General features: G+C 36.6%; 1 protein-coding gene across 2 annotated transcripts in view; it reads left to right on the forward strand.

Moving 5' to 3' along the window:
• The window catches only part of LOC126369598 (uncharacterized), a 149,851-nt gene that overhangs the window by 127,402 nt on the left and 7,351 nt on the right, over nt 1-15,098 (forward strand). For both annotated transcript variants that reach the window (XM_050014083.1, XM_050014084.1), the window contains exon 5: nt 8,760-8,887. In XM_050014083.1, the coding sequence (XP_049870040.1) occupies nt 8,760-8,887 (128 nt within the window). The remainder of the gene's footprint in view (nt 1-8,759; nt 8,888-15,098) is intronic.

Here is a 15,098-nt window from a genome sequence, read left to right on the forward strand (position 1 = left end):
TATTCTGACAGGTAAATCCACTTGATATCAGAATCATGGTCTGAATCATCCCCCTCAGTATTTGTTACGATGTCACTTACGCTCTATTTACTTGTATGTACTTGTACAGGGTGTTAGTGGCATCGTAACAAATACTGAGGGGGATGATTCTGCTCATTATTCTGAGCTAATATCGAGTGGATTTTTTCCATTGCAAATGTATAGAATTGAAAATAAAATTAAAAAAAGACAAAAAATAAATGAATTTTGCGACGGAAAATTCCACTTTAACTCAGAATCATGGTCCGAATCATCCCCCTCAGTATTCGTTACGATGTCACTAACACCCTGTATGTTTTCACTATAAGGCGCCGATATACAGCCTTAACCTTAAGAGGATTGAAACGATGCCTTGAGGCATTAAGACGTAAGTATATATTACGTCTCCAGGTGTACTAAACACCGGTTCCTTTCAACATCGGTCCAATGACATGACATTTATAATAATCTGTATTTTATGCCATTCTAATGGTATGTTATCGAATGTAAATATGTATATACAATGCATAGGTATTAGCATAGGTCAAAACTTTAATTTAATTAATAATATGTATGTAAATAAGCTCTTAAATAGATGGAGAAGACATAGTTAAACGTGTTTGAAATTATTAAATAACAATTATCGTGACAAAAAGGATACGTGGTTTAGAGATTAGAGCGTTAGGCTCATGATCTGGAGGTCAACAACAGCACGGTTTAAAAAAATGACTTTCCATTAAAAATGGAAGTTCAAAATATAATTTATATACGCTATCTACTATAATATTTCCGCACCGCAGTCCACAAACCACTCGAAGAGGGAAACGATTACTGACTTATTTTTCAATAAAAAATAGCATGGAGAATGCTACAAGAGCGTGGCTGTTAAATTAGTGATGACTATAATATTAGGACTCTACTAATCTTTTACTTTTGTTGGACGATGTATAAAACATAGAGTTCTAAACTTCCTTCCCATTTTCGAAAGTCAAATAAACCTTTTGGAATCATACTTTAATTATTTAGAAACATAACATTTAATATTGCTCAAACATGTAGGTTAGCGGCAGTGAGATGAGGTGAAAATGTGCGCGACACGGAACGTCACAGTTGGTCACGGACACTGGCGCTTGCGCAGCTGCGTGTAACAAACAGACACAAACACAGATACACAGTTATATTTATATTTACGATTACATTTTATTTAGAGTCGTTATGATGAGATAAATAAACACTAATAGAGCCGTCATTTGAACTCTACATATGTGTTACTTGCTTGATATTTTGTAATATTAGTATTTTGTTTGTCTGTCTACTAACGCCCTCTAGTATCATATTCTAGAACTAAAAAAATCTGCAATACTTATATATATACTTCATGAATGAAAGCTATGTACAATCAAAGCAAGTAGAATTCTTTTCCTTTGTCTTTGCTTCCCGGATAGGAAATAGGTGTGAGTTTATTATGTACGTATGTGTGTGTACTCTTCGTTATGCAGCAGAGATTCTGCACAAAAATCTCGCAGTCTTGCGATTTCTTGCTTCAAATCAAATATTCGTATTGCTTTCGACTAAATATGAAACGAAATTCGCGGAAGGAATTCCAAAGGCGGCATAGCGTTAATTATTTTTAGTCAAAGTTTTTATTGAGAAAAATCATTTAGAAGTTTAAATATATATAATAAATTAATTAAGACTCATATATAATTATAAAGGAATATAATTAATACATCATTAACGTCATCATTCCTTTACATTATTTTTAAATTAAGAACAACTAAGAAAGTACAAAAATATATTTAATATGATGCGTCTTATTATTTATTCTCAGTACAATATAAATGGCAAAGATTGATACTTTGCGTGAAATTATCATGATGTAATGTTTACATTCATTGCTGGAATTTTACACCAACCTCTGTAACATCATTCATCACATTATCAGATTGCCTACAATGATTGATTTCCCTATACAAGCAAGTAATATCTGTCTTTATATAACACATAACATAAGCTCGCGACTGTATCCCATTTGGGATAGTCAGTGGTACATCTATTGGAAGATGAACTAAGTACTCATACCTCACCGAGCATTCTATTAGACCAACATAGGTGGTGAGCCGTATCGCCGCCTACAATAGTCGAGCCAACTGTTTTAGTGTCTATATATAGAACTCGTAAATAACGAAGCCATCGGCTATCACAGTATTTAGTATTTTATATTAACAGTATTTGGTAGGCCATATGACCATGACACAAATAACAAGCTAAACTATTTGATTGGTGTTTGATACGGCTAATTTACATAATGAATCGGCAGTTTTATAATTAAAATTTCCATTAATATGTCCCTACCACCTACTACTACTACTACTACTACTGTGGTATGTGGACCGACGGTCTGGTGATGGTCGCGGGAAGCCGCTGGATGCGGGCAGCGCAGGGGCCTGTTTAACAAAACTTACAATTGTAAATTACAATGACAATTTGATGTACATTGCGGAGTGTGTGATCACGAATATTTTGCAGTTTCATATTAGCTACGTAATGAACATCAAATTGTCGTTGTAATTTACAATTGTAAGTTTTATTAAACAGGCCCCAGGACCGATCGTCGTGGGGATCCTTGGCGGAGCCTTATGCCCAACAGTGGGCGTCGTACGGCTGATAATGATGATGTCCCTATTACATGGAACTTAAACATAGCCAACGAAGAGTAGGTGTATGTACTTACTCCTCTGTCTACTTCTTCGTGGGATACAGGCGTGATGCTGTTTGTGTGATGTTTCATAATAATAAAAGTCTAAATAAAACATTGAAATTATTTAAAAGTAAATTACAAATAGGATTTAAACTAAAACTCTTCAAAAAGCTGAAAAATTGGACACAAAGTCATCATAGCATCGGTTACCTCAAATTAGATTAATCCTTTGACCTCATACACACTAATTGGTCCCAATTATGGTATGTTGTGTGCGTTAAAATGGACTGTCCATAACAATTATTGTCATAGAAATAAATCAGGTATTTCATCAGTGTATTTTTGTTTGTATGCATAAATATAAACTTTGCATATGCTATAACAAACTCTACGCTAAGATTTACTATATTAGGTACATAGTTTATAGTATTATTTATTACTTATTCATATTTCTTATTGATATTTAATATCTAAAAATTATCATAATTTCATATGGGGGAGGCCTTTGCTCAGCAGTGGGATCATATAGGCTAATAATAATAATAATAATAATCATAATTTAAATAAATATTTACCTAAATAGATTAACTACATTTTTTTTATGAATTATTTGAAATATCAATTTGTCGACAACTTCTAGGCTAAACAAGTAAATAATTGGATAACAATTTTGGAGTATGTTTCTAGATTGTTCCATAGTTGTATCAAGTTTACGAAGGTTGTCACGTCTTATCGTGATTCCGTGGTATACAAAATATATTTTTAGAAAAAGTACATAGAACATAATTATAAAGTCAAATTGAGGGTCTAATGATATCTAATCGATTTAGTCTGTTGTTTTAAGGTATTTTATGGCTATTGCATAATGTTTTTTTTATTTTGTAGAACATTTTAAATCACAAATAAAGAACTCGTTTAAAACACATTATCTGAACAACCTAATAGCGACCTTATTTAAGTGAGCGACGGCCGTTCACGGGTTTAGTTTCTCGGGAGTTGCTTAGTTGATTGCACTGGTTAATAACAGTAATATTACCTAATTATTAGGCAATATATCACAATGGGTAAAAAAGAGAATAGTAGTGATAGTGACAAAGGCAAACATAAAGTTCGCAAACAGAGGAATGAAGAAGTGTCTTGCTGGAATTGCATCTCAACGGAAGACCAGAATGATGTAGAACCTATCACATTGACAAAAGTGCGCAAGGAACACAGAGAGAAACTAAAATTGTACTCGTTTTTGGCTTCTGAACTATCAAGGCCTAAAGCTATTTCTCTCAAACAAAGAGTAAGCGAACCGTACGCTATTGGAAAGAAAATTGAAGAAACGATAAGTAAAGATCCAAATAATTTCAAGATTGAGGCACAGAAACTCACAGAAGAAAATGTCGCTATTTTAAATAAAACATTAAGTGATAAATTAGATGTACCAGATTCTAATAATGTGGGTAGAGAAGTTATAAGAACGGTGGTTCTTGTGCATGAAACTGAAGCAAATACTCCAATTTATGAAATAAATAAAGCGACCAATCATGACAAACAGACTGTAAGTACGAGTAATTCAGTAACAAATGATGTTAATAAAATTGAAATTACCGATAATAAAACTGAAGTCAACAAAATGCTGAATAGTCAGTTACATAATTCTTCAGGTAATGTGATAACAGAATCAAAAAGTGAGGAACTTTTCTCAAGCGATTCAATGTTAAACAAACGTGTTTCAAGACAAATAGATTCTGCGTACGGGGATGAAGTAAAATCTAATGAAATACCAAATATCAAAGTCAATGCTCCCGAGGTAACTACACCCAAAATCGTGGCTAAGCATAAAAAATCTACTTTCTCTCAGATTTTTGGTAAAAAGGAAAAGAAAATGTTGGAAAATACAGCTTCCCAAGAAACAACATATGATAGCCACATTCCCCACACACATATGGCTAAGTATGATCTTCCTGACATACCAGAACTAGCTGATAAAAATGCTGAAGATGTGCCTGTTCTTTATAAAGTACAGATTGAAACACCGGCGATAGACAATACAGAAATTAATGTGAAGAGGCCTCCGACATCATGTAACATTGTTGTTACTCCACTAAAGAAAAAAGTAGCAGTAGACGAACAAATGACACAAGAAATTGAATACTGTAATAAGGATGAACTTGATAAAATAGACAATGCCAGTTCAACAGGATCAGAATCTGGGTACGCTGGGTCTTCAGTTCGTGATTTACATCGCTGCGATAGCAACAAGACACCCTCACCGCCAGACAGTCTGGCGAGTACTCCGACTGAAATGCCAAAGGCGAAAACACTCAGCAATAACTTTGGAAGTTCTCTGCCAGTACTTAATTTGGACAGTGACAAAAATTTCTCTGCATATTCGTCAACCTCATTAACTGCAGACACCTGTCTTACTGATAAAAAAGCCCACGAAAAGAAACTGCGTTGGTCTACGCTTTCATTGTGCAAGAAACCTTACGATATTGATGGTATGTTCTATTTTCATACTAATTGGGTTTATTGTGGTCTATGGTGCGGATTAAAATAACTTTTCCTTAATCAAGTAGGTCGTTAGTTCCTCTTGGAGTGGCGCCGGATTCACGCACACAATTCGTTAACAATCGCGCCGGTACAGTTAATCACTGACATTGCCAGTACATTTAGCATTGTTCCATATCAGTGTTACTATCGGTACGCTAACAGGAAACAAGCAAAGCGCAGGATACGATAAAAATGGGGATTTCATCTGTTTTACCATTAAATAATTCCACACAGTTAAGTTTACCCGTGTTTTCTGTGCAATGGCTTCAGGGCGTAAATCTAAATCTAAATATTTGACTTTTGAAAATCGTAGTATCGATTCTGACTATTCTGGATATAAAACAGTGAATGTGTATGAAGTTAGTACTAATAATAACGAAAGTAGTGAAAAGAGAAATATGTTTCGCGTGTGTTTGAAATGGTGTTTCTGTTGCGCGTGCGGCGCCACGTCAGAACAACACGACAGCCCTATTGACGACCCTAACTCGTCTCTAGTACGACCTAGAGGGACCAGTTACACGTTAAATAGGGAAAGGGAGTCTATGTTACCGCCACCACTGCCTTCTGTGATAGTGACGAAAACATTTGACGATTTCCCGACATTAGACGACACAAAAGAAATAGAAGCTGAATACAACAAATCAACGACTAAGCTGTTGCTATCGAGTGAACAGATAGCAAGCCAGGTTACCTTGGGCAAGTACAAAGCCAAGCCAAGGAAAGATGAGGATGATTCGAGAAACAATACTCTTAAATCTGGTGAGCGGATATCTTTCATACGTGAGGTGATGTCTTGCAGAGACTCATTCATCAAGTCGTTAGAGTGGTGCGACAACTCCTTGACTAGGAGCAAGAGGTGTCGTCGCATCAAACGCGATGACTGGATAGAATTGAAAAATGACGGTATCAAGTAACTAGTCAGTTTCTTTGAAGCATGGTTTGTGTGCACCATGTATGTTCTTCTAGAATTTTCTAATGCGTTTCAAAACTCTTCACCTTTGCAATACTACACTATATGCTCAGACTTTGCTACATAATCATTGTAAGGCAGAGCTATCACAAAACACTTTCATAAGGCTATTTGCATTTTTATGTTCACCTGTGTCTAACATTGTTCAAAGTAACTGCAGTTGCTGCAATGAAAATACCGAACCATAAAATGTGTGGAAGTTATTAATAGCCATTATATGACTCACTGCAGTACGTGAATACAATTTTCCTTATTTGGACCAAATAGCCGGGATAAAGAATCGATAGAGAATATTTGGTAGGCATTTAGCCGTTGTAGATTTTGAATTTTATTGAAAGACAGTAACGATTACCATGATTATGGTGGTTGTCATAATCGTTTACAACTTGGTTATGGCCTCATGGTAAGAGTCTGCATGGTAACCGCGGCGCGAATTATATGAAGGCCTTCGACCAATAGCCGTTTGACGTCCATTTGCGTAGATATCATTCGTATCGTTTATTGGTCGAAACGCTCAATATAATTCATGTCAAGTTGTCATGCAGACCCGGCTGGTGTCTGAAAGTATCATTATCAGGATCCAGTAAGATGAAGTTATAACCACTATCCTAGCTCAACCACATTCCGATTAAAGTATAAAAGCCACAAAATTGAAGTCATTTCTTAAATTAATCTTACAGTTTTTTTAAACGGTCTTAATGTTAAAAACGGTCTTTGTAACGGCAGAGCCGTAGAAATAATACTTTGCCCACATAAAGACCTTCTATGAAGTCATGCGTGCGGATTCTAAACTTGTCAATGAATAGGGATCCAAGTTTCGGAGGGCACTATTAGCAGGCTACTATTTGTTAATGTACTAAATATGTACAGTCATGAGCAATATAATGTACCCACTTTAGGACTCTGTCGCACTAACATATTTGACATTTAGTGAGACTTACAGTTCAATTTGTCAAAAAAGTTAATGTGACATGGTACCAAAGTGTATACAAATTAATGCTCGTGATCGTACTCGGTACGTGAGCCATGTCAGGCGCCTTTGGCAGATCAATAGTAACCCTGACACCAGGGTTGACGAGATCGGTCATTGACCTTTCACACGAAGGAAAGTGTTTCACACTTTTGAATATGTATACATGTTGATGGAGATAACCTGTTACTAGCAGGGCATAATCCTCATCTTCATTATTGGAGTTTTTATAATTGTGTAGCTTACTCATTTACGATTATGTACGTTATTATTATTGCGTATGGCAGACAAAAATAAAATAGGTATCCTGCGTGGATCATATATCCAGCTTAAGCTCTCCTAACCAAGTCTGCCGCATCCGTCACACAATTCAGCTCGGCTATGCCACCTGGGAACTGGTGTAGAGGGCACTCGTTCACTATGTGAGATATGGTTTGATCCGGGTGACCACATTCACAGTATGGCGACTCCTTTAAGCCCCATTTATATAGGTGATGGTTCGACTTTTCATGGCGCCATTTTATGTATGTTAAACACTGGTTATAGGCCAGGTTACTGGTTTGTTTGTATGACCTAGGCACCTGGCATGAATGATTTTTTTACTTACCATTTTGTTTTTTTCTCAAAAGGAAGTCTCATCAATAATCAATTAAGATAAAACACAAAAAAATATTTCCGCAATTAAATAAGCCTAAAGAAGACGTAGGATTACAAGCAACATTTAAATACCTTTTAGTATCTATTTCGATTGACTTTAAGGCAGCAATGATTGATGCACGGTTTAGTACTTTAATAGCACCGTACTATGATATGAATTGCCATGTAGATCATGCGCAATTGACCTTGAAAACATGTCTGTTTTACGGAAGACAACACTGATACAATATTTCCTATCTACGAAGAACGAAGTAGGAATGTTACTTTTATTTCACTTCCTGAATACTGGGAAAATGGCAATGTTTCCTCGACCAACTTGTAAGAGTAAGACCGTAATATTTTATCATCATCATCAGCCCATTAACGTCCCCACTGCTGGGGCACGGGCCTTCCCCATGGATGGATAGGAAGATCGGGCCTTAAACCATCACGCGGGCCCAGTGCGGATTGATGGTTATTAACGACTGCTAATGCAGCCGGGACCAACGGCTTAACGTGCCTTCTGAAGCACGGAGGAGCTCGAGATGAAAACGTTTTTTTTTGTGGTCACCCATCCTATGACCGGCCTTTGCGAAAGTTGCTTAACTTCAACAATCGCAGACCGAGCGCGTTAACCGCTGCGCCACCGAGCTCCTCAATATTTTATCACAGAATAAAAAATATATACTTACGTAACTCAATCCATCGTAAGATGAACTAAGTACCTTGCACCATCGAGCTTTCTGTTAGACCAACGTGACAGGTGGTGAGATGTATAACCGTCTATAATGGTGGAGCCAACTGTGTTGGATTAAGAACTCATTGGTGTAAGTCTGGTACCAAGGTTTGAACCAGTGCTACACAGGAACCACAGAATCTATTGAATAAAACCGTACTAATAATCGAATACTATTTGTCCACAGATGAAGTCTTCTCAGACACGACGCTCTCTCCTGCGCATGCGACGCTGCCGCGGCGATCCAACTCGCCGCTGCCTCACGAGCGGGACTTCGATCGAGATCGCTTCCCAATCAACAGAAGTGGATTGCAGGTGAGAACTGTCATTTTACAACTAGAGGTATTCAGGATCACTAACAGGGACACCGTACCGAATACTGAGGGGATGATTTAGCTCATGATTCTGACTTAACCTCTCATCTGCCGAAATACCAGACGCAAAGACTTTACATTGTGTCTGGTTGAGATCTGCCTTCCGGCGTTTGAAAAGTTAATAACAAGTGGAACTTTCCACGTTTTCTTTTTTGACTGTGTTCATAATTGAAGATATTAAAAATAAAATATATATATTTCGGTATAATAAGCGAAAAAACTGGATTTTTTTGTTTATCTGGGATTATGCCGACGCAAGAAAAATCGTTCAATTGTTTTGTGCTAGTTTCTAGACTTATGTATTATTATGGTTATTTTAAGGTTGGTGATTATTTAGAAGATATGAATGTAACTGGCAAAACACTAAATTGTATAACAATATTTTAAGTTTTTTTTAAAGAACGTCTAGGGCCCTGGGCCGAGGTTTTTCTTGTTTCTATTCCCCGGCTATACAGGTTGTGAGAAGCTGCAGCAGTTTTAGGCGGATGAGGCGGTCGTCATGTAAAAAATGACGATTCAAAGTGTAACTATGTTACCTACTGAATAAAGTTATTTTTCAAATTGAACTCTAAACAAAATACGGAGCACTTACTGCACTATTTTATTACAATCCTTCACTCACAGTGCAGAAAATACATTAAAATGTGGGCAAGCATTCAGATAGCAAGATTTATTGGTACGTGGGCCTTTTTCAATGCAATCAACTTTTATCACCTTTACGTTGTCGATAAATGTCATTGTAATCATTGAAAAATGGCGACTCCAAACATCATTGTGGAAATGTCACGACTTTGATATAAGGTTGTCACCTTCCAGGTTCACGCCCGTATCGGGGTAGGCTAGACCAACAGACGCATCACGCTTTTCATTACCATCGGCCTCCGTGGTCCAGTGGTTGAGCGTTGGGCTCACGATCCGGAGGTCCTGGGTTCGATTCCCGGTGGGGACATATCACAAAAATTACTTTGTGGTCCCTAGTTTGGTTAGGACATTACAGGCCGATCTCCTGATTTTATGAAAGTAAGACGATCCGTGCTTCGGAAGGCACGTTAAGCCGTTGGTCCCGGTTACTACTTACTGATGTAAGTACGTAGTCGTTATATGAGTCATGTCAGGGGCCTTTGGCGGCTCAATAGTAACCCTGACACCAGGGTTGATGAGGTTGGTAATTCACCTCACAACCCACACGATAGAAGAAGATTACCATCAGGATAGGCGTCACTATAAAGTTCCTCTTACATTCGCCTTAGTATGGAAGTCTTAAGATGGAATATCTCTGTGGCCCTGTGGTACATCGGCTTGCTTCTCAATGATCGCTGGTTCAAACCCTGGTACCGGACTTGCACCAATAAGTTATTAATTTATCTTAAGTGCAGTTTTCACTTAACAGCCTCCGTGGTCTAGTGGTTAGAGCGTTAGGCTTAAGATCTGGAGGTCCGGGTTCGATTCCCGATGGGGACATTGTCGAAATCACTTTGTGAGACTGTCCTTTGTTTGGTAAGGACTTTTCAGGCTTGAATCACCTGATCGTCCGAAAAAGGAAGACGATTCCGTGCTTCGGAAGGCACGTTAAGCCGTTGGTCCCGGCTATTAGCCGTAAAAACACCTCCACCAACCCGCAGTGGAGCAGCGTGGTGGAGTATGCTCCATACCCCCTCCAGTTGATTGAGGGAAGGCCTGTGCCCAGCAGTGGGACGTATATAGGCAGTTTAGTAGCAGTTTTCACTAACACAGATGGCTCGACCATTATAGACGGCGATACGGCTTACTATCACGTTGGTCTAACAGAAAGCTCGGTGAGGTGTGGGTACTTAGTTCATCTTGCGGTGGATGTACTGTCACTAGTACTAATATGTATACTTTGAAACCATGTCACATTAACTTTTTTACAAATTAAACTGTAAGTCTCATTAAATGTCAAATATGATAGTGCGACAGGGTTTTAAAGTGGGTACATGATATTGCTCATGACCGTATCTCTGATTACCCCAATTGGTATATAGTCGTGAGCTTATGTTATGTGTGTCTAAAGATGGATATTTATATTTTTGCATTAGGCAACATTTACCTTTACAATATTCCGAATTGAAAAAAAATCCCTGCATATACAGGGTGTTAGTGACATCGTAACAAATACTGAGAGGGATGATTCAGACCATGATTCTGAGTCGATATCAAGTGGATTTTTTCGTCGCAAAAATCATGTATATTTTTTAGTTTTTTTAAATTATTTTCAATTCTATACATTTGCGATGGAAAATTCCACTTGATATTAACTCAGAATAATCAGCTGAATCATCCCCCTCAGTATTCGTTACGATGTCACTTACACCCCGTACCAGTACATACAGGTACCCATACAAGTAGGTATGGGTGTTAGTGACACCGTAACGAATACTGAGGGGGATGATTCAGACCATGATTTTGAGTAGATATTAAGTGGAATTTCCTGTCGGAAAATTCATGAATTTTTTTTTGTTTTTTTTTATTATTTTCCATTCCAAACTTTTGCGACGGAAAATTCCACTTGATATCAACTCAGAATCATGGCCCGCATCATCCCTCAAAGTTTTCGTTACGATGTCACTAACACCCTGTATTAGACACACTAGTTTCACCAGCCATAATGACCACAAAATCACACTTAAAACACAAACCGCGCAAGAACATCTAGCAAGGTAAAACCAGCATTATTCCTTAAGAGATAGTGTACACAGGTTTTTTATGAATGCAAGGTATATACCGACATTGTTCTGAAGTACGCACTTGGCCCATTGTTTGACACTTGCAAGTTGCAACATGTTACGAGCCAGTTTCAAAACAACGCTGAGATATCTGATTACTCCGTGCTCTGTGCAAAACAGGTAGTTACCGTCGGCTTATACTGAAAAGCGCCTTTATGAAAATCAAAACCAAGATCCTTTCAATAAATTTCGATCTGGTAATAATTTCGTACGTTCTAAGACTAGTATTTTACTAGAAAATAATTATTAATACCAGATAATTAATTTAAGTAATAATACAAGATAATAAGGACATATTTACAACGTATATAGACTATTTATGTTATGTTTATAATTTCGAACGAAAAATTGAGACCACAAATTTTACCTGGATTGAATATATTTTACCTAAAATATATTATCATTAATTTATTATTACCCAATATAATTTATTTTTATAAATAATTTATGCAAAAGTAATAAAATCGCGCTAAATGTGTCAGGTTTCATTAAAGTTTGTTTTTAAACAACTTTAAAACAAACATTAAAAATAAACTGTTATTTGATTTAAATATAACGCGTGTACGTATCTAAATACGTTCCTAAGTTCTTGTGTTATTATTACTTAAATTATCTGGTATTAATAATAGTTTTCTAGTAAAACACTTGTCTTAGAACGTACGAACTTATATGTAGAACATAACTGTAAAAATAATTTGTCGAAATAAACCCTTACATGAATAGGCTTAATTTCATATTATGTATTATGTTCTTGTATTTGGGCGGAAGGCAAGAGGGAAACCACTGCCCTAATTTTCCCTAAAAAAGTAGCATGGAAATGCTGCACCGACAAGAGCGTGGCTCTTAAATTGATGATGATGATTAATAAATCATATAATAAAATATAAGCTCACGACTATACCAATAGGGGTAAGATGAACTAAGTCACCGAGCTTTCTGTTAGAGCAACGTGATAGGTGGTGAGCCGTATCGCACGGTCGAGCCAACTGTGTTAGTGAAAACTGCACTTAAGATAAATTAATAACTCGTTGGTGTAAGTCCGGGTCCGAACCAACGCTCCCCTATTGAGAAGCAAACCGGCAAACCACAAGGCCAAACGTTTGACAACGTTTCTTAAATCGTGTTGTACCTATATACTGGTGAAATCTATCTCTAAACTTGCTAACAACTTTGTCAAACATTTCAAAAGCAGTAGCCACCCACACACACTTACATAACTAATCAAGATAAACTCTATAGATGTCAATCGTAGGTTTATACATATATTAGGCTTTAATATGTGATATATTTTGTAATGTGGCCCCTTTAGTTCAGTGTAGGTAGATGTGATAACGTTTCCAATGCCATATGTGGATTGGCCTGGTTTTATCATGTTCTAAGTTGTAAGAGACAGCGGTTGATTATTTGCTCTTTACTAACTTAATTCACAAACGTATATATTCTCTTCTTTTCCTAGAAAGGGACGACAAATTGTTCGACACACAAATCAAAACGTATTGAATTTAATTGTTTGTTGTTCGACGAATTGGGTCGTGTACTAGGTTCAAGATAAATTATGAAATTCTGATTACTAAATAAAGACAGGTCTAGAACTAACGAAAAACATTTCCTTTTTTCTATTTCACTTATTTATGAATTTTAATCAAGAAAAACGTAATAAGTGAGACATTTTATCGCGTTTTACTATGACGTCACACTGTGCTATTTTATACAAGTTCCACAGTAATTTCGTGTTTTGACGTTTAGTAAAGAGTAACCGAGCGTCTCGCCAGGTTTCTTTGGGCCGCTCCCTTTTGCGTTTTCCACACGCACACCAGATCAGAGTTTGTCGAGACGGGTGTTCCACAGGTCTTCTTAGGACATGACCAATCCACCGCCATTTCCGTGTGCGGATATCAGCCTGCACAGTATTTTGCAGTATTTTGCCCAGTCAATCTCCACAGTTCTGTGTTTGTGATAGTTTTAGGCCAGAAGATCTTTAATATTTGCCTTATTAAATTACTACTGTAATATAAATAAGCTTGTATTTTAATGATTCCTCTCTTATACATTATGTATTCATACATATTTTGATGGGATTAAGCTTATCGCTTGCCCCACAATATAATTAACTTTTATCACGTTGCAAACAAGGACGCTTTATCGAGTCAATCTAAACCAACCTCTATTTTAAGGCATAATAAGTACTAAAAACAAACTACAAAACAATGACAGCTTTTTAACGTACTTAGAAGTGGTTTAGAACTATTTTATTTCTTTCTTTCTAAATTCAAATTCAAAAATATCTTTATTCAGTAGGTAACATAGTTACACTTTGAATCGTCAATTTTTACATAACGAACGTCTCATCCGCCTAAAACTACTGCAGCTTCTCACAACCTGTATAGCCGGGGAAAAGAAGCTGCAAGAAAAACCTCGGCACAGGGCCCTAGACGTTCTTTAAAAAAATAAACATAAAATATTGATATACAATTGAGTAATTTAGCTGCCTAATATCAGTTCTCAGACAGTTAATCCCATGCATTCATATCTTCTAAATAATCACTAACTTTATAATAACCTTTTTTGTAAAGTTTTTGTTTAACTACTGTCTTAAAGCAGTTGAAAGGCAAATTCTGAATGTCAATGGGAATCTTATTGTAAAAACGTATACATTGCCCCTTAAAAGATTTAGTAATCTTATGTAATCGACTGACTTGTAAAGCAAGTTTATTTTTATTCCGGGTATTAACAATGTGCCGATCGCTATTTTTTGCAAATAATCCTATATGTTTTTTTACATATATTAAGTTTTCAAAGATATATTGTGATGCCAAAGTTAAAATATTAATTTCTTTAAATTTATTTCTAAGTGACATCTTGGGTCCCAATTTGTAAATCGCCCGAATGGCTCGCTTTTGCAGAACAATTTCAGAACAAATTCTTTCTTTCTTTCTTTCTTTCTTTCTTTCTTTCTTTCTTTTAATTCCACAGTATTCGTTACGATGTCACTAACATCCTGTATACCTACAGAATGAAACTATATTCTAGGTAGCTGGGCAGTGAAATAGGCTGTAAAGTTTCTAGACTCGCTAGTCGTTACAGAGTTGTTCATCCTACACTGTATTGCAAAACGGACTTGACTAAACAGATATCTACTTAATCTCGACTCGAGATAATTTCCGCGTTTACTTGTAAGGCAACTTGCTAATGTAACTTTACCACTTATTTGTCTAGTTACTTAGTTGTTAGTTTGTTAGGTAAATAAAAACTAAATTATATTATGAGATGTACATAATGTTATTATTATTTGTACGTCGTTTCCATTGCTCGGGACTATGAAGTCTCGGGTTGGGGCCGAAATTAACACGTATAGTCCCTTTATTATTATTATTAATAGCCCTCAACGTCCCACTGCAGAGCAAAGGC

This window comes from Pectinophora gossypiella, chromosome 9 (assembly GCF_024362695.1).
Source record: "Pectinophora gossypiella chromosome 9, ilPecGoss1.1, whole genome shotgun sequence".
Taxonomy (NCBI): Eukaryota; Metazoa; Arthropoda; class Insecta; order Lepidoptera; family Gelechiidae; genus Pectinophora; species Pectinophora gossypiella.